Raw genomic sequence first — 21,308 nt, 5'->3', positions numbered from 1 at the left:
ATGAACGGTCCAATAACGAAACCGACCCATCAGATCAAACTGGATTTCATAACATTAGATTATTGTATCTTTGAGATTTTGTAAGATTTTTCATTAATTGTGATCAATTTAATATGTTACTATAATTATTCTATAGTAATAGATTAAAATATTGATTTAGTATATATATCTTTACCGATTATTATAATTATCCTATAAGCTCCATGTTAGCTAGCTTGGAATATGATAATAGTAAGGATTACTTTCATAGTCCATAAATATATATGCAAAAAATATCTTGCTCCTTTTGTTTTCGAAAAGTGTGATATCATTTCTTAGAAGAGAAATGATAATTGTACTAATTTTTTGTACAAGTCTCGTGCACGAAGAACATGAGACTTGAGATGGCTTAAATAAAAGAATATGAGATGATCTCCGTTTAATCTTTTAATGATATTTATTTGCTATATTATATGATTATACAATAAAAAATGAACAAGAGTAGATATATAAAAAATGAATGAGTAGGATTTGCCCAATTTCTTACGAATAGTCTTCGTAATCGTATCATATAATAATGCTCAATATCAAGTAAAAAAAAAAAAAACTAGATGAGAGAAGGACACCCACGGAAAATAACGTACAGAAAATATTCTTTCTTTTTTTGTTACATACAGAAAAATATTCTAAAGTACAGTATTATTTTTGCAAGAGATGGATAAAGTGATACTTACCATTCATGACCTAAGAAGATAAGGACAACTTTATCAGTCAAAGGAATTAAAAATTCCCAGTTTTAGGTTTTCCGATTAATAAATGCTTCCACAGTTCCACGGGTAGCTAGGTAGGCATTAGCTACTAGCAAAGCTCGATCGGAAGAAGTAAACGAATGGGAGAATTCAAAAGTGGAGTATGATTAATTATTCTTCCACATGCATCTAGCTCAAATTTCAACTTATAAATTAAAAATGTTGACTTGAATAATCCAACCCTAGTATTTTGATTAAGAGGTTTAGTAAATATTTCACCGTTCATACTTTGCTTGTCTTTTGTACAGCTCATAATTTTTTTTTTCTGAATTGTACAGGCCATATTTCAGCACATCTGCTGATATTTTTCATTGTTTGTTATCATTGACACCAAAATAAATATTGGTCCATATCAAAGAATGAATCAAATTATAATAGTTTGTAATCTATTTTAATAAGTGGCGGACTTAGAGTCATATAAGGGTGTGTACTTATATCTCTTTATTTTTTAAAATTCACCAAGTTTATAAATAAAATTTTATATTTTTATATTTTATTTCATTTATATTTATATAATTAAATCCACTAATTTTATTTTTTATAATTTGTACTTATTGAATTAGGATTTTTAATTCGCCAATGATTTTAATGATTAGGTTTTGCAAAGAAGCCTCTTCACATGATCTCTTATAAACCTTTGCATATTTAGGTAAGGAAAATATCATACTTACGCGTTATACCTGTAAGAGTTTAGACGTGATATGTTAATGTAAAAAAAAAAATTAAACTGTCAATAAATAAAAAGTCATTATTTATATGACTTAAAATATAACAGACTTATCTGCATATACTCTACAATCACGCGCGTATAAACGCACCGTTTATTTAATTTTCTTATATTTATTTTACATACACACAATTTTTTTTATATTCATATAAACCTTTTGATGGAAAATAAAATTACATGACAACTATTACCAATGTCTCATAATTTTTTTATGAACCAACGTCTCATAATTAATATATACGTATATAGTTAAAAATTAAAAACAAGTAAATAAATGCCTGATGCAACAAATAATTACAGTAACATTATGCACATCATTTTAAAAAAAAAGTACATTCACGTGATTTAGCATGTTTTTCTCAAAACTGATGAGTTAATCGCCTTCTAATTAATGAAACTTTAACCAGACATGCATCTAGATTTATTACTGGCTGAACATTGATACAAGGAAATCAAGTAACTAATTAATTAAATTACACCACCAAACAGTTCAGTTATTTTTATATCAAATACATATATCTTTTACATATGAGATAATTCTATTGGAGTCGAATAAAACTACTCAAACAATTCAGTCTTTTGGATGATATAAATTGGTAACTCGAAGAAAGTTGACAATAGCAAACAAGAAGATAACAACTCCTACAACAGTTGAGCTGAGTCTCCAAGGGTCACGGAAGTACACTGACCTCAACATACCCATATAATGTTTCCAACAACAATTGTAGTGATCATTGAGTTTCCTTGATGTTTTGCCATAATAATTGCAATTCACCACAACATGCTTGCAAAGACCATTTATCATAGTTGCCAATTCATTGTGGCAGCCAAGTTCATGCACAATGATTTCTTTGTCAACCAACAACTCCACATCCTCTTGAGTGTGAATCAAAGAGTCAATTAGAGAAACATAGTTGCATATGAAAGGTTGGTCTGAATAGTGACACTGCTCCAAGGCAATGAGGTTCCTTAGGACACATTCTGTTGTTTGGAGCACTTTCAATTGAGGAATTTGCAAACGAGCTTTGACACACATAGAGCATGGTATGCAACCTAAGCATAGAAACCAGCTCAAAACAGGAACCATCTTGAACTTTATGTCTAACAAGCACTTGTGGTGGTGCAATTTCTCAAAGCTAACCCCTGCCTCATTCAACTTTGCTGCAGTCTTAAGTACACATTCATTTTTACCACAAGGGGTGAAATGTTTTGATGGCATCCACTCCTTGACATGAACCCTTTCTGGGAGGTAGAAAAGCCTTATCAAATCAGTGAAGTGGTTGCAAGATTTGAAGTTCTTCTTGACCATCTCTTTAGTTTGATCATAATCACTTGTTGTTGTTGATTTGTGTGGATAAGGATAATAATCTTCAAAGTAGTTAAATGCAAGCTCAAGAAAGCTAACACCATTTTGCTTACAAACCCTTCTATGTAACTCATCCAAGACAAAAATTGGAAGTTGATTTTCAAGTAGCAAGAGGTCTCTTTGTATACCCTTGCAAATCCATGGTGTGGTGAACATGTAATCCTTTTCTTGCTTAGATTTTTCTGATTTTCTCAAAAACAGCTCCAAAATGAAGACCGAGTCTAAGAGGATCATTTCCACAAACTGATCATTGCTGAAGCTAGTAATCGGCTCTGAATACCTTTGGCGTATCGTTGCTTCGATGTTTTCATTGTTAACAGTATAACTGCAACTATAACAACTTTTCAGTTAGTAGTTAAAGAGTTGGTTAGATTAGTTAGTCGGATATAACAACTTCATACTGCAGATGTATATAAATTCCAATATTAATGAATAAACCAGTAAGCTGAGACTGATCATTTCACGTTCACTGGTTACGTATCTTTTCTTCATGCTGCTTCGTTTCATTAATATGGTATCAGAGCTCTTCTAATGAAGAGTTCTGCTGCGCATACTATTCATCTCTTATCCTCTAACATCCACCATGAATGAAGCTTCGATTAATAGCGCAGAAAGCTACTTATATCTCCACCCGAGCGAGAACCCTGCTATAGCCCTTGTCTCTCCAGTCTTAGACTCAACCAATTACCACTCATGGAGTAGATCCATGGTCACCGCGCTAAGTGCCAAGAATAAGGTGGAATTCATAGACGGTAGCGCACCTGAACCGCTGAAGACGGACAGAACCTATGGGGCTTGGCGCCGGTGCAACAATATGGTCGTGTCATGGCTAGTTCACTCGGTGGCCACCTCCATACGGCAAAGTATCCTCTGGATGGACAAAGCCGAGGAGATTTGGCGTGACCTGAAGTCCAGATATTCGCAAGGAGACCTTCTTCGAATCTCCGATCTTCAACAAGAGGCGTCTACGATGAAACAAGGGACCCTCTCAGTCACGGAATACTTCACCCGTTTACGAATAATATGGGACGAGATTGAGAACTTCAGACCCGACTCAATCTGCTCGTGCAATATCAGATGTTCCTGTAGTGCCTTCACCATCATCGCACAGCGCAAGCTTGAAGATAGGGCCATGCAATTCCTACGAGGTTTGAATGATCAATATACTAACATCCGATCACACGTGCTCCTTATGGATCCCATACCAGCTATTTCCAAAATATTCTCTTATGTAGTTCAGCAAGAAAGGCAATTGTTAGGCAACACAGGTCCAAGTATCAACTTCGAACCCAAAGATGCCTCCATAAACGCGGCGAAAACCATCTGCGACTTCTGCGGACGTGTTGGTCATATAGAAAGCGTTTGCTATAAAAAGCATGGGATACCTGCAACTTATGACGGAAGGAACAAGAGCAACAATGGAAGGAAAACTTGCACACACTGTGGCAAGATCGGACACACAGTGGACGTTTGCTATCGTAAACACGGATATCCGCCGGGTTATAAACCGTTCGGAGGAAAAACCACCGTGAACAACATAATGGCAGTGGAAGGAAGAACCACCGATGATCATGCTCAGCAACACGAGTCACAAGATATTGTTCACTTCTCCCCTGAGCAGTATAAGGCATTACTGGCCTTAATCCAACAGCCACAGGCAGGAAACTCGACGACTAATCAACCCAAACAGGTGGCGTCAATGACCTCAAGCACTATCAATACATCACTAAGCCCAGGTACGTCACCTTCCACACACAGATATCCCACCTCCTGGATTCTAGATTCAGGAGCAACGGACCATGTCACTTGCTCTCTACATAATCTACATTCATACACAAAAATCGACCCAATCACGGTGAAACTTCCTAACGGCCATCACGTTCACGCCACTCACTCAGGAACAGTACATTTCTCATCCAATTTAATCCTACACGATGTACTCTACATACCCACATTCACGTTCAATCTTATTTCAATTTCAAAACTCGTTTCTTCTAATAATTACGAATTAATCTTCTCCTCCACATCTTGTGTTTTACAGGAAACGAACAACCATGTGAAGATTGGTATAGTTGAAGCAAGGCACGGCTTATATCACCTGATACCAAACCAAATACCCACTAAAGCTGCGAACTCGATCATCACTCACCCTCAGTGCAATACCATCCCCATAGACCTATGGCATTTTAGAATGGGACATCCATCGACTGAGAGATTACAATGTATGAGAAACTACTATTCCCTTTCAAGAAATAATACAAATTTTGTCTGCAACACATGCCATTATGCAAAGCACAAGAAAATGCCTTTTTATTCTAGCAAATCACATGCATTGCATTCTTTTGATTTACTGCATATGGACATATGGGGTCCATGCTCAAAATTATCCATGCATGGTCACAAGTATTTTCTAACCATCGTTGATGATCATTCACGTTTCACATGGGTATACCTCATGAAAACTAAAGCCGAAACGCGACACATCATCACCAACTTCATTGCTTTCATTGAAACCCAATATGACGGCAGAATTAAAATAATAAGAAGCGATAATGGAATAGAATTCTTCATGCATGATTATTATGCGTCTAAGGGGATCATACACCAAACCACGTGTGTCGAGACCCCAGAACAAAATGGGATCGTAGAACGTAAGCATCAACACTTGCTTAACGTTACACGATCACTTTTGTTTCAGGCAAGCTTACCACCTACCTTCTGGTGCTATGCTTTGCCACACGCAGCGTACTTGATCAATCGTATCCCTACGCCATTTTTGCATAATATTTCACCTTACGAAAAACTGCACAAACATCCATGTGATATCTCTAACATTCGCGTTTTCGGATGCTTGTGTTATATTAACACACTCAAAGCAAATCGACAAAAATTTGATCCCAGGGGACATCCATGCATTTTCATTGGTTTCAAATCACACACGAAGGGTTATCTTGTGTATAACTTGCATTCACATGATGTTGCAGTATCTAGAAATGTTATTTTTTACGAAAATCATTTTCCACAATTGCCTGAAACTCAACCTTCGAACAGAAATAACTCAGCGCCATCACCGATACCCTTTTCCGGCAAAGAACTTCACCCACCGGAAGAGACACAAATCCCCCAAACCTCAATACCAACACATCCGCCTTGTAATGATCATTTAAGAGAACAAGCTCCTTCACAATCTAGGCGTTCAACACGATCAAAACGTTCCCCAGCCTATCTCCAAGACTATCACAGAAGCCTTGCTTCGACTACATCAACGGCTTCAATGGTTGTTCGCTATCCTCTAAGCTCGGTACTTTCATACTCACGGCTGTCACCTGCACATAGAAATTTTGTAATGACTATATCCTCAGCCATAGAACCTGTGACATACGTCGAAGCTTCTCGCCATGACTGTTGGATTAAAGCTATGACGGCCGAATTACAAGCTTTACAAATGAACAATACTTGGAGACTCATGCCTCTTCCTCCTCACAAAACAGCTATCGGATGTCGCTGGATATATAAGATCAAATATCGAGCCGATGGGTCCATAGAAAGATACAAGGCACGCCTGGTTGCCAAGGGTTACACCCAAACGGAGGGGTTGGACTACCTTGACACCTTTTCTCCGGTAGCAAAACTCACCTCCGTACGAGTTCTTCTAGCTTTGGCCGCACTCAACAAATGGCACCTGCGGCAACTGGACGTCAACAACGCGTTTCTCCATGGGGACCTTGAAGAAGAGGTATATATGCAAGTTCCCCCGGGACTTCCAGTTGATAACCCGCAGCTGGTCTGTCGTCTTCAACGTTCCCTCTACGGCCTTAAGCAAGCCAGCCGGCAATGGTTCACGAAGTTGTCAAACTTCCTCACCTCCCATGGCTTCCAACGATCTGATTCGGATCATTCTCTTTTCTTGCGCATAACCGGCTCCACTATTACCATCCTCTTAGTGTATGTAGACGACATAATTCTTACAGGGAACAGCTTGACGGAGATACAGGCTATAACCACTCTTTTGGACCAAGAGTTTCGAATTAAAGACCTTGGGAACTTGAAGTTCTTTCTGGGGCTGGAGATTGCTCGAACCTCTAAAGGAATTCATCTATGCCAGCGTAAGTATGTATTAGATATCTTATCTGAATCAGGCATGTTGGGTTGCAAGCCGCATTCAACACCAATGGATTATTCAGTAAAACTACAAAAGAGCTCGGGTAACCCTCTTCCGAACGAGTCTTCTTCTTCTTATCGAAGATTAATAGGGAAGCTCATATATCTGACCAACACGCGTCCAGATATTGCCTACGCAGTCCAGCAACTCAGTCAATATATGTCCGCTCCTACAACTGCTCACCTTCAGGCCGCTTTTCGTGTACTACGATACCTCAAAGGCACACCAGGGTCTGGGCTCTTTTTCGCAGCAACAGGAACGCCCCAACTCCGAGCTTTCAGCGACTCGGATTGGGCAGGATGCAAAGATTCTCGAAAATCCACCACAGGGTTCCTTGTGTATCTAGGCTCTTCCCTCGTTTCATGGCAGTCGAAGAAACAATCCACCGTCTCCCGCAGCTCCTCCGAAGCTGAGTATCGCGCTCTTGCATCCACAACCTGTGAACTTCAATGGCTGACATATCTTCTTCAGGATCTTCGCGTAACATTCGTTCAACCAGCTACTTTGTACTGTGACAATCAGTCCGCAATTCAAATAGCAACGAATCCTGTATTCCATGAACGCACCAAGCATATTGAAATCGACTGTCACCTTGTTCGTAACAAAGTCACTTCAGGGTTCATCAAGCTTCTTCCCGTATCGTCCAGTCTGCAACTCGCGGATATCTTTACTAAACCCTTGACCCCGGTAGTTTTCCAGCATCTTTGTAACAAGCTGGGAATGATCAACATACATTCCCAGCTTGAGGGGGGCGTGTTAACAGTATAACTGCAACTATAACAACTTTTCAGTTAGTAGTTAAAGAGTTGGTTAGATTAGTTAGTCGGATATAACAACTTCATACTGCAGATGTATATAAATTCCAATATTAATGAATAAACCAGTAAGCTGAGACTGATCATTTCACGTTCACTGGTTACGTATCTTTTCTTCATGCTGCTTCGTTTCATTAATAGGAAGGCTTTGTATTTGGCCAAAGCCTTTTTGTTTGTGACACGTTCCCAGAAGGAAAGAAAATACCTTTGCTTCTGTTTGTGCATTGGCTCTAGTTCTGGTTTGTTGTGGTGAAAAGGGCCTATTGAGATCAAAAGTGGTGCATAGGCTTCAACCTTCAAATTTTTGAGATTAGGAGGAACCTTGTAAATGCAGCACACATCATGCCGTGCAGGTTCAATGTCTTTAGGATTGATGTTAATTATGTGTTCAATCCGGGGTTCTGTTTCAGGTACTGCAGTGTAACTAGCTGCAGAAGAAGCCATTCAAACAATACTTCCTTTTTCCTATAGCAGTTCAACAAAGAGAAAACTAATCAACCTACAATAAATCACTTGTTACTAACACAACCTTGTGTAAGAAAAAGGGTGTTTAAAAACACATATTGTGAAATAAAAGGATCTATTTTATATTTAAATTATATTATAAACAGATGACATATTAAAAAATATACTTATTGATGATCTGTCAACAACTTTGACAAGTGAAAAAAAATAAGAAGAATAGAGAAGTGATATTGGGATAATTACAACGTGCAGCCTAAGGCTCTATTTATAACACGTTAAAACTATCAAATTTTTCATAAAATTAAAATCATTATGGATAGTATCTTTTTTAAACTATATTATTTTCTTGTTACCTTTTATTGCTAACCATTTAGCAATTAAAATTGAAATAATAATTTATCAAGTCAAACTTGTATCTAGTCGTCTTTTCAACCAAAATCTCAAATAGATAATCATACATGTTTGTTTTTCTTCTTTCACTAAATCTTTCTTATTATCTATATTTTTAAGTGCAAGCAAAAATATAATAATATTTCACCTTTTTGAAATCAATTAATTATCTGATCATATTAAATTCTCTAATTTAATTAATCATCAAATATTAAAATAATTTCTTTAACAGAGATTAGAACATTCGTTTGTGTGTGATCCCGTAGGTTCAATACTAAGCCGGTAGTATATTAATCAAGGTAGATGCCTAGTAACACTCCTTAACGTCCGAATAGCATGAAATAACATTTTACTTTCAAGAACCATTAGAAAAGTAGTGTAATAATTTCTTCCATGTTTACAGCGGGTTAACTCTAGAGTATGGGATTACTGTCAAACCCTTTTGAGTTAACTCATAATGACTTAAAAAAACTCATTTCTTCTCTCATTTAATCTTACTGACCAGGATATAATTTTATTCATAGAGCTCAAACTTCATTACCAAGAGTTGATGGATTCATTCTTGATTAATCATTAATTCTACAGGTATTTAATCATATCCAATATCCATTCAACAAGTGCTCTAAAGCATTAGGTGTCCGGAATTAAAATACAACAAATAACTTGTTAATTACTATGGCAATCTCAGGTCAAATAAAGCTATTATACCTCTTTTTGAAAATTTTCTATTGACAATTTATGATAAATTTTAACCATTAGAAAATTTCAATTGAGTCAATTCAATGATCACATCAACATGTGACTCATCTATACATACAAATTAATAAATTAGATCTATTAATATTTATCTAATAAATACTATCACATATATATTAATCTATCCGGATTATTGATATCTTATTTATAATAATTTTATTATCAAAACGGTTTAGATTAGAATTAGAACAAACTTGTTTTTCATTATCATAATCTTTATTATAATAACAAGTCTTTAATTTTAATCAAGGACATTATCAAATGGACCATTTAATCAAATAGTGAAATATGATAATGAAAATAAAATAATATTTTATTATTAAAATTAGAATTGATTACATGATGAACAAACAAATTTATTCCCAACACCTTGTGTCAAATTAAGCATTTGTATTTAGGCCAAAGTTTCTAAATAAATATCTATAGTAAAAGAAACTATTTTCTAACTTCTAACTTCTGAAAAAGTTTACACAAAAGACCTTTATAAAAGTTAAAGTTTGGTTTTAATTTGGTAAAAAATAATTAATTCATTTTATGTTCTTGTTTTCTTATATTTATTGAGAGATTTATCTAAATAAGGTCCTAATCTTTTTTTTTTTATGGAAACAAAATAAAAACATTACAAAATAATCAAGTATCAAAGAAGTTATTACCAAAATTTCCATTGAAAGATACGTCATCCACAATTAATCACTTTAACAATGGAAAAATTAAAACATGGAACACAGTCAGCACACAGTATAGAGTGCCATGCAACAAATTAATCTCTATATTACATCTGTAAATTGCATTGAAACCATTTGTTAAATAAACACTATATTTTACATGCGATAAGTATTACATTTGCATTGAATTCAATTCAGTTCCGAAACCTAACTCAGAGAAAATGATTGTCCATATCTTATAATAAATATTCTAATTAATCAACTTTGTAGATCTCAACAATATCAAAGGAAATCAAGATGTGCCTACAAACCCAGACCCAAAAAACTTTTTTTCCATTGACAATTAAACAGAGGAACATGGCTTGTTTAATTCGTATTTACCTGTGATGGAAGGCTCTGTCTTAGTTCAAAAATTTACTTTCTTCAGAAATGTATGAAGCTCTCTCTTCCCATACCCTTCCTCAACTGCTTTGCTTTTGCTAATGTATCTGCAATTTTTCATTACCATAGCTCTAGGAGATTAATTTATATATGTGCAATTATTATTCTCCATCGATCTATGTTTCATTTTCTATTCGTGTGTCCCGCGTGATATGTTCTTAATTAGTTTCCCACTTGCTATTTTATTTTTGCATTACCCACTTGCTATTTTATTTGTGCATTACCCACTTGCAGTCTCAGTCCATTCAATTCAATATTATTCATTCAATTTCCATCATTTTCTCGTGTCTTTCTCCTCTCGATTTCAAGACACTTCCCATACAAATATTAATATTTTGAGAGCAGTATTATTTTTTCTCCATCTATTAGAATTCAAATCTAATGTGAAACGCTGCAGGTCTAACTTTTGCCATTTTTATTGTCAAAAAATGAAGTGTCATGATAGTTGACTTATAGATAAATGACTGATGCCAGACATATTATTTTAATGAATCTGGGTCTTAATTTCCAGATCAGGTTATAGTTTATACTAACATTCATATTTTGTTGAATTATATAAAATATTGTTGTTTTTTTTAATTTTTATAATAACCTCCCTTATAAGAGTATATGGTGCAGCATAATGTTTGTTAAACCTTAAAGGGATGTAACGCAAAAAAGAGTGTCAATCTAGTATTTCTAAATAATTATGGAAGGTTTTGTAGAGATAAAAAATAAAATAGATTTGATGGCTTTCCTTTACATTCTTGCAAATATATTTTCATAATTCATTCTCCTTTTAAAAACAACTTCTTATAACATTTTTTCCTTTCAATGTTCTCTTCTTTCAATAACATCTTTTACTTAATGTATATTATTAATTTATTTAAGTGTACTTTAATCATATAATTTTAGATGATCCAACTCAACATAAAAATATAATCATATATAGACCATGGTGAAGAACCTATAAAGAATGATAAAAGACCTAAAAAAAGAATTATTTTTGTTCTTGAATACATGTCATGAAATTATGTTCGTTAAAAAAATAAAAATAAAATTTACCGTCGACTAAAATTTACTTTAAGATACGGGTTAGTATTTATTAGATCACTTATTATCTTCATATGCTAACATAATGGGTACTATCTAATTTTGGATGAGACAAGCATGACCCTATCTTCTTTTGTCATGAGTGATATCATAGGCTTTTTGACCGAATGGAGGTAAAGATTTTTTTAGAAATTATCGAATGTTGGTAGTTTTTCAATAAATTCTCAATAAAGGGTAAGTCGTATGTGGAAAGCACAACTCTCTTGTTGAAGTCGTATTAATATCTACGATTTATGTATTTTTCTTTTATTAATAATTTATTCACAACTTTTTATTACGAAGTCGTGTTTGTATTTACGACTTGTTACTTTTCTCTTTTAAAAAAAATAGAATTGTTATTAGAAGTGGGAATCAATTGTATGACTTAATTTTTCTTACAGAAAACTAATTCAATTGTTGTGTTTAGCTTTTTTTTTTAATTATAATCAAGGAGTCGTGAACATACTAAAGATTTCATTCTTTTGTTTTTTTTTTTTTTTTCATTGTTTACTTTTAGTTTAGAATTTTTAAATATAATATATTAACGTTATATTTCTATGCAGAATTTAAGCATTTTATTTACACCATTTTTTCAAAAAATTGAAAACAAATAATTAATTCATAATGTTAGAAAAATACAAAAATTAACACGTTTTTAAAATTACTTAAAAATAGCATCAACATTTTTTCAAAACATAATATTTATAGAAAAAAATATGAAAACTTTGATAAAAAAATATTTGGAGGAAAGGTGAAGTCGTGCCTAGATTCACGACTTCTCTAAAATACTTTAAAAAAACACTCTTTTAACTAATATAATATTGATTTTTCACTGTTAAAAGTAAAACTTAAAAACAAAGTCGTATTTCTTCAAGCGATTACTAAAAGAAAGTGACAGAGTTGTGTTTTTTAGTTTTTTTATTTGTAAGAATTGAACATAATATTATAAAATTTAATTTATAATATTTACAATCAATTGATTCTTTTAATTAGTAATTTGCACACACGACTTTGGTGCAGAAATTAATTAAAAAAATTCTGAATGCAGAAATCATCAAAGTAGGTAAGTCTTCAACCCAAGAGTGGTGTTTTTCATATACGACTTATCCTTGATAGGGAATTTATTAAAATACTACATCATTTGGTAATTTAAAAAAAAAAATACTCCCTTTCAGTCAAGAAACCGATATCATACTTTCGGAAGCGCAAGGAGAATATATTAGTGGAGGACAACAGATTGAGCAGAGACTTATGTTAAAAAATGTTAATTAGTGTTTATATGTGCAGTGATATTATTACAGATTAACCTTAGTTGATGTTACTAGGATATCCTGATTTGTAAACTTTGTATTCATGGGTACCATCTTTATAATATTTGTTTTGCTTAATAAAAAAAATACTGTATGAACTAACCTTATTGGGCTCAATAAGCGAAAAGTGAGTATAAATTAAGATTGGGAATGGCCGTAGAGCGGAAGCAATAAGATGAACATTAATGAAAATCCTCCGATAAGAGGAAAAATTCAAGGGTCAAACTCCGAAAACTATTTTATTATATTAAAAAATATTATAATATTTTCTTACTCTCTTTTAGATATAATATAGTATTTTTCGTGAGACTGACTTCTATTCAAATACTATATTTTTATAATACCAAAGAGCTATAAAATCAATACTCACCCAGTATATTTTTCCTATACACTCAAGATTTATTTAACTCTATTTTTTCTCACAACTATCCAAAAGCTTTGTTTTGCTTTTGCTCTCAATGCTTTCCTTAACCTCCTATGTCTTCTATTTATAAAAGAGAAAAAATACTGTGAATTTTTCCCAAACTTTTCAACAAAAGCATGCATTATAAAAGATTTTCAATGTTTTAAAAATTTATCTGCACCCCTAGCTACACATCTAAATGGGGCTAGTGAAAAAGATTTCTAATATGCATGCAAGGTGCATTCAATGCACGTAGACTTTTGGCTAGCCACTACAATTCTAATGGGAAAATAGGTTAACACAATAACAAACTCTATAACAAAATAATAAGCATTGAAAATAAATTTTCTCAAACTTGTAAGAATCTGTGAGAAGCATCAATAAAATATAAAGTACAAAATAGATGAAAACAGATACGTAATTTGATTAATGTGGAAAACCCTTCAATGTAAGAGTAAAAACCACAGGTCGTCCAGACCAAAGAAATAACTTCACTATAATCAATGAAGATACAAGAGAATCTTCAACAAGTGCACTAAAACGTGCTACAAACAGTCAAATCAAAATAAATCCCCAATTGGTACAACAGAGACAGGAAGATAAAATCCCAAAATATAGAGCAGATAATGCGAAACACTTATCTCTCTCTACAGATATCTTTTTCCCGATTCAACCGAACAATTTGAATTATCACGCGCATAAAACCTGCTGTCCAAAAATCAGCCTGATCCAACAGTGAACGAATCCGCAGTTGTAATCTGAAAAACGCTCTCCAGTGGGTATGCGAAAATCACAATGATTCTCCTTCTCCTTCTTTCTCTCTCAATGATTTGTAACTGTTTTCTCCTCTCAAATGAGTCTCTCTCACTGAATCTCACTCTCTAATCTGACCCATCTCCACTTAAATAAGTGAAACATACGGGCCTTCTCATTTGGGCCTTTACTTCACATAGGAAGGGAGCCCCAAAAACCCAACAAATCTCCCCCTCACAAATATGTGGAGGTGACTGCCAAACTAGCGATCTCAGAGCAAGCTTCAAACTTCCCTCTTAGTAATGCGTTAGTCATCATATCAGCACCATTAAAGGATTTCACCTTCAAAGGGCCACAAACATCTGAAAGCACCAATTCAAACAACTCAGATTTTCTGGAAGGAGGGTGCTCCTTGAAGGATACTCTAGTTTGCTTACCAACCATGCAATGAGAACATTTCTCCAAATTCACATTCTTCAATCCTGGAAACATATCCTTCTTGGCTAAACAATTCAACCTCTTCTCACTGATAAGACTAAGCCTTTAGTGCCACAAAGATGCCTCCATATCCATAGCATTCACATTATCTCTAGCAACCAAAGCTTTTGCCCAATACAGCTTTGAAAGTTTCTCCCCCTTGGCCACAACCAGGTTACCCTTGGTGAGTTTCCACTTTCCAGAACCAAAGTGGTTATCATAACCAACATCATCAAGTACCTGCACAGAGATCAAATTAAAGCAGACATCTGAAGCATGTTTCACTCCTTTAAGTAGTAACTGCATTCCCATGTTGGTTTGCAAACAAACACCACCAACACCAATCACCTTGGACACACCATCATTACCCATCTTCAAGACTCCAAAATCACCTAGAGTGTAAGATGTTAAGAACTCCTTCCTAGTTGTAACATGCAGTGTAGCACCACTATCAATTATCCACATATTCTCATCAAATACAAGATTAAGCGAATCAGGGTCATGGAGAATTACAAGATCATCATTGATAGCAGTAGTCACACAGTCATCATCATGATCCTTCTCTTTTTACTTACCCTTCTTATCTTTACTCTCTTTCTTCCATAGAAAACAATTCCTCTGGATATGCCCTATTCTGTGACAATAATGACACTCAACATTCTTATATCGAGACCTAGAGTTATTCCTGCTCTCATTTCTATCACCCTTTATCATCTTCTTTTGGCTTCTCCCCCTGTTTTCAGTAACAAACACCTCTGATTAAGAAGAAATACCTTGTGTCTTCCTTCTCATCTCTTCATTAAGAGCACTAGTCTTTGTCATTTGCAAAGGAACAACACCATTAGGGGCAACACTACTCATGGAGACTCGGAATGTCTCCCACGAATCAGGTAAAGTTATTAATAGGAACAATCCCAACACATCATCATCAAAGTTGATACATGCGTCCTTGAAATTCACTCAAGTGCTCAATAAATGGAGCCTCGTCCTTGTACTTCAATTCAACAAAGCTCTTCAATAGATACAAGTTGTTGCTCCCTGATTTAGAAGCATACAAGGACTCAAGAGTTTTCCATAGAATTCCTGCATGTGTCTCATGAGAAATAAGATTATAAATGGATTCATCTACAAAGTGTCTAATAAAACCACATACAGGTTCATGTTCGAAACCCCACTCTTCATCACACATAGAATTTGGTTTTTTTGTGCCAAAGACCGGAAGATGCATATTATTCACAAATAGCAAGTCCTTCATCTTGCCCTTCCAAAAGTGATAGTTTGCTCCACTCAAGGATACCATCTTCATATGTGCCTCCATCGTTCAAGCAAGTAGAAAAAAAAAACCCTTAACCAAGAGCTCTGATACCACTCTGATGGGAGGAAATAGGCCAACACAATAACAAACTCTATAACAGAGTAATAAGCAGCGAAAATAAATTCTCCCAAACTTGCAAGAACATGTGAGGAGCACCAATAAAGTATAGAACACAAAATTGATGAAAACAGAGACACAATTTGATTAATGTGAAAAACCCCTCAATGCAAGAGTAAAAACCACAGGTCGTCTAAACCAAAGAAATAACTTCACTATAATCAATGAAGATGCAAGAGAACCTCCAACAAGTGCACTAAGACGTGCTACAAACAGTCAAATCAAAATAAACCATCAATTAGTACAATAGAGACAAAAAGATAAAACCCCAAAATATAGAGCAGATAATGCATAACACATATCTCTCTCTAGAGATATCTTTTTCCCGATTCAACCAAACAATTTGAAGTATCACGTGCGTAGAATTTGCTGTCCAAAAATCAGCCCGATCCAACGATGAATGAATCTGCAGTTGCAATATGAAAAACGCTCTCTAGTGGGTATGCAAAAATCACAATGATCTCTCAATGATTTGTAACTATTTTTCCCTCTCAAATGAGTCTCTCTCACTGTATCTCACTCTCTCTAATTTGACCCATCTCCACTTAAATAAATGAGACATACGGACCTTCTCATTTGGGCCTTTACTCCACATAGGAAGGGAGCCCAAAAAAACCCAACAAATTCTCCCCCTTAGCCAAAGGAAAAATATTTTCAATTGCTGGCAGGCAATCCATGCTGATTAGCTCAACACAAAGTTGAAGTTTTTCTCATGTTACAACTTTTGTCATCATATTTGCAGGGTTTTTATTGGTGTGAATTGTTTTCAACTTGAAGTGTTGTTCTTCTACTTCTCTTGGCAACCAATGGTATCTTACATCAATGTGCTTTGTGCGAGAATGATGCATGGCATTCTTACTTAAATCCAAAGTGCTTTGACAATCACAATGGATAACATACCTTTTCTGCTTCATTTCCAAATGTTGAAGAAATCTCTTGAACCAAAACATTTATTTTCCTGCTTCAGTAGTTGATAAGGCTACAAACTCGAGCAATTTAAATTAGTAGGATACAGCTCCCCTACAATAGTAAACAGAATTCCTGAAGTAGATTTTCCGAAAATCATTAGAGAATAGCTTATAGAAAAGCTTTAAGGTGGGTGAAAATGCGCGGTTTTCTCTGGTACAACATGTTGATGATTCACTTCAGCATAGTTTCTTATGTGTCACACTGCAAGCCCAACTTTCTTGTCACTGCAATTGTATATCGTTTATTTAAAGTATAAAATGGGAAAGAATGTCAACATAAAATATGAAACTGAAACACAAGTAACTGCACACACCACAAACTAAGAAACGAACACGTTGGTGTAATCGCACAATCACCTCCCACGATTTGTATTATTCTTTGCGGATTCAATATTGTGTCTCTCACCTTCTCCATCTCTAAACCCTCTTCTTCTCCCTTCATTTTATTTTCATTTCAGTGTTCTGAAATTCATTACATTATCCTTTTATTTCCAGGCTAGATCTACAGCCTTAGCTTGAATTAAGCCTTTTCGCCAAATCAATTGGTTGAGTGGTTTACTGCTATTTTGGTAAATGATGTTGATACGAGTGTTAAATAGTCCCTGTCAGTTATGATAAGGTCAATGAACTTCCGTGACCCTTGGCGACTCAGCTCAATTGTTGTAGGGGTTGTTATCTTATTTGCTATTAACAACTTTCTTCGTGTTACCGGTTTATATCATCCAAAACACTGAACTGTTTGCTGTATTTTAAGTAATTATTTCATTTCCATTTACCATTTTGTTCAGCACTTCAGCCAGTAATAAATCACGTTAATGTACTTTTGTGAAATGATACACAAAATGTTCATTAATTTGCTGTATCAGGCATTTATTTACCTTTGTTAAAAAAATAGTTAGGCTTAATTGCCCATTATATTGCCCAATGATCATCATTTCGCGAATTTTATCACCCTAGTTTTTTCCGTGCATTTTACCAATCAATGTGACAAAGGTGAGATGGATATCCACCCTATGAGTGTCTAGCTAAAGGGATGACCACAACTTGGATTTGAAAGAAATTGCATGGGATACTGATCAGCTGCCTTACATCAGTTACATTGGAGTGTTTTAAAGCCATTACTAATGATGTAAAAGGGTCTGTGCTAATTATGCAGATCTTCAAAATTGTATCACTCATAACAGTTCTGTAGTCACTCTGGTGGCTTTCAACGTTGCGTGGATGGAGTGGAATCAATGCAATATGCATGATGAGCAAGATATATGTTTTGTGTGAAGGACTAACAGCTTGAAGAGGGAGTAGCTGGCATGTATGGAAACATGCTGCATTTTTGGGGAAATATAAGGTTGGTTGCATGGTTGATAAAGAATGGAAGGGAGAAAAGGTCGCAGGTTCGATCCCCCTGCTAACAAAACTAACAATTAACATTTACCGATTAAAAAAATAGTGCATTTTTTGGTGGCTGGTGTAGTGAATTTTGGGACAGGTTTTATGTGCGTTACTTGAACAATATGCTGCTGGTTGTGTGGGTTATATGGCATTACAAAATGTTGTTTTAGCAAGTCAAGAATTTGTAGCACAATCTGTATTTATCATTTGAGAATGTTGTACACTCTTGTAATATCGGGGTTGGCTTCATTGTGGACGCTTGTGTTCCAACTAAGCTTATTAATATACTTCTTGCTTCTTTTTTTCATGTTACTTCCATCAATTTTCTCCAATTTCGTCTCATCCTTCATGCGGCACCTTCTGTTCCTTCATATAAAAAATAAGACTCTAGGACCTTATGATCCAAATACTGTGTACTAAGATTACAGTATCATTATAGCTACTCGAGTTTTGTGCTCAGGAAATTATAATTAAACTTCCAAGTTCTACAATTACATTACCCCTTAATTACCTTTTAGTTTTGGACAGGCAGGAGAGAAGTGGTCTAGATATATTGATCTTATTTATAGAAAATTTTCCCTCATCATTTGATTTTCTTAAAATATCAGTCAATAAAGTGTCTGAGAAAATCATGCACAAAGCTTACACAAGAAAGCAAGAAATTAATCACATTAACCAAGTTTGGCAAGGACATCGTTCAGAGAAGATACAGTAGCAGCATAGTACTTCTCTGCTTCCGGGCTGCTCTTAATTTTTGCAGCATGATCCAGCTGTGAAACAAAAATTAACAACTTTCATTAATACTCTGATCTCAAATACTAAGAAGGACAAAACTTGCACGCACTTCCTTAATTACTTTTGGTACTGTTCTCCAATCAGAATTAGAATTTCACCGTGATAATCTATGTTCATCTTTAATGCAAACTTTATTGTGTGGATTACCGAAGAGAAACTTCAACTCTAATCGAAGAACAGACCAAAAATACCTAAAGCACTATCGGGTTAATTAATTATCTCTTCTTTTTTTTCTCTGTTTCAACTTACATTGCTGATATCCTGGAAGAGCTTGCCAGTGAGTTCCTTGAGTGATTTCTTCTCATCCTTAGGCTTTGCAGCAATGACAGTGTTGAGATCAAAGCGCAGATACTCGGCCCTGAGACGCAGATCATTCTGAACATATGGCCAAGCCTTCTTTTCAATCAACTTCTTAACGCCAACAATTTCCTTGGCTGATTCCTTTGCCCTTTGTGCAGCATCAGTTGGAGACAATGGTTGAAGGAAGAACCTATCTTTCAATGGCAGCTTAAGGTCTCTTGGTTCATCTGAGTTCAATGTTCCAGCTGCCATATTCCATAACACACCCACCATGGTTATAATTATAATATCTTCAAACTCCATTCTCTAATCATGTCCCTAATAACAACCCCATTTCAATAATTCTTTCTTTTCTTCTTTTGTTTTCATTGTCTTTGCCTCTAACCCTATATCATAAATGAAATCTACTACCAAAATCAAACTGAATTCTAGCTCAAACTTTTCTACCCCATTTCTATTTTTCTTCTGTCATCATTTAATGCAACATGCATGACCTATTTTCTGTTCAAAACTTTGCTGTGCTGTGGTACAATACACTGCTATGTCACAGAACCCCATTTCTGATTTTTGTTTGATTTCCTGTCTTTGCTTCTAACCCTGTTTACTTTAATGAAACTTACTAAAACCAACCCCAAATCTACTTCAACTTCTCTGCCCCAATTTCCATTTTTCATCCTTCAAGGTTCACCATTCAATGCAACATCCATGGCTTATCAATGATTTCCACTTGACAAGTTATGATGATCATTGCACACACATAGATGGTGTGCATCAAGTAAGAGATAAGAGGCAAAAAGGAGTTAATCTAAACTACTCATTTTACATGAATAATCAAATCAAAATTAAATACAAATTTGAAAAAGTTCAGTTTTAAATAAACAATTGTTTCTAAGTACTGTAAAGATTTTTATTGTTAGACTCTCAACTAATCAGAAATCGTCTTAGGTAAGTTAAAACGTAGTTATTATAAAAGTCAACAAACTTCCTATCCAGATGACAATTTCTGATTACATGACAATTATATTTCCAGAGCATTCTAATTAAATCAGAAACAAAAAATCTTAATTTCTTCAGAATGAATTGAATTATAAGAGGAGAAGGAGAGGGGGGGAGAGAGAGAGACATACGTAATCCGCCAGAAGGTGGGGGAGGTGGTCCAACTTTGATAGGTTTGGCATCAGCAAGCACAGCTTGAACAAAAGAGCCAGTGGTCAAACCAGCAGCAACAAGTGAAAGCACTGCCCTACGGCTACTTTGTACCTCACCACCATTCACTTGTTGTTGCTGTGCTCTAACTGTGAACCCTGCACGTGTGACTGAGGCCACCCTGCTTCCACTCCCCACATTCAAGCGTGTGGAGCCAAGGCTACCTTCCAACACAGCCTGAGAGGAACCACGTAAGCTAGTCATTGATGCCATTGCTTGAGCCATTCTCTTTGATCCTTCCTTAGCTTGTAGCTAAGTTCTTCTTCCCTTGTAGTACTTGGTTTTTGTGGAATTTGACAAGAGTGATAGAGAAGCATGAAATATTACTATAATTTGGATTTGTGGCTACAAGTGTTGGTGGGGGATCATGATTGGTGTGTGTGTGATTATGAGAGTGCCTTATCTCATTATTTTCCACTTGGATAAGTTGGATGTGGTCTTGGCCAATCATGGTGGATGAATTGTTGCTGCACCTTGACATGCTGGATTCTGTGTCCAACTTGGACTTTTACCACTCTGACATGTGGATTTCAGAGATTATTGAATAGTTTCTCTTTTCCATTGTATATACTTCTCGGTTTAGAAAATTTTTGTTCCTACAATTGTTTCTTATGCATTATATTTCTATA

At 35.1% G+C, this 21,308-nt stretch overlaps 2 protein-coding genes across 4 annotated transcripts; both read right to left on the bottom strand.

The window, feature by feature from the left end:
• Nucleotides 1–1,903: 1,903 nt before the first annotated feature.
• On the bottom strand, nt 1,904–10,707 carry LOC114406537 (putative UPF0481 protein At3g02645). 3 transcript variants are annotated; one of them, XM_028369266.1, is made up of 3 exons: nt 10,516–10,707; nt 8,064–8,323; nt 1,904–3,212 (listed from the first exon to the last, which is right to left on the bottom strand). In XM_028369266.1, the coding sequence occupies exons 2-3, from the start codon at nt 8,300–8,302 to the stop codon at nt 2,087–2,089; spliced, it is 1,365 nt and encodes a 454-aa protein (XP_028225067.1). In that variant the 5' UTR covers nt 8,303–8,323; nt 10,516–10,707; the 3' UTR covers nt 1,904–2,086. The 3 variants fall into 3 exon arrangements, with proteins under 3 accessions (XP_028225067.1, XP_028225066.1, XP_028225065.1); XM_028369265.1 differs by having other exon boundaries at nt 1,904–3,194; nt 7,998–8,357; nt 10,516–10,706; XM_028369264.1 differs by having other exon boundaries at nt 1,904–3,194; nt 7,998–8,323; nt 10,516–10,705.
• An 8,211-nt stretch (nt 10,708–18,918) lies between these two features.
• Nucleotides 18,919–21,033, bottom strand: LOC114406536 (oxygen-evolving enhancer protein 3-2, chloroplastic-like). The gene is made up of 3 exons (XM_028369263.1): nt 20,601–21,033; nt 19,423–19,718; nt 18,919–19,148 (listed from the first exon to the last, which is right to left on the bottom strand). The coding sequence occupies exons 1-3, from the start codon at nt 20,902–20,904 to the stop codon at nt 19,050–19,052; spliced, it is 699 nt and encodes a 232-aa protein (XP_028225064.1). The 5' UTR covers nt 20,905–21,033; the 3' UTR covers nt 18,919–19,049.
• Between the last annotated feature and the right edge of the window lie 275 nt (nt 21,034–21,308).

This window comes from Glycine soja, chromosome 3 (assembly GCF_004193775.1).
Source record: "Glycine soja cultivar W05 chromosome 3, ASM419377v2, whole genome shotgun sequence".
Lineage (NCBI taxonomy): Eukaryota > Viridiplantae > Streptophyta > Magnoliopsida > Fabales > Fabaceae > Glycine > Glycine soja.
Note: the sequence above shows the minus strand (reverse complement) of the source record. Positions and strands in the feature narration are given on the sequence as shown.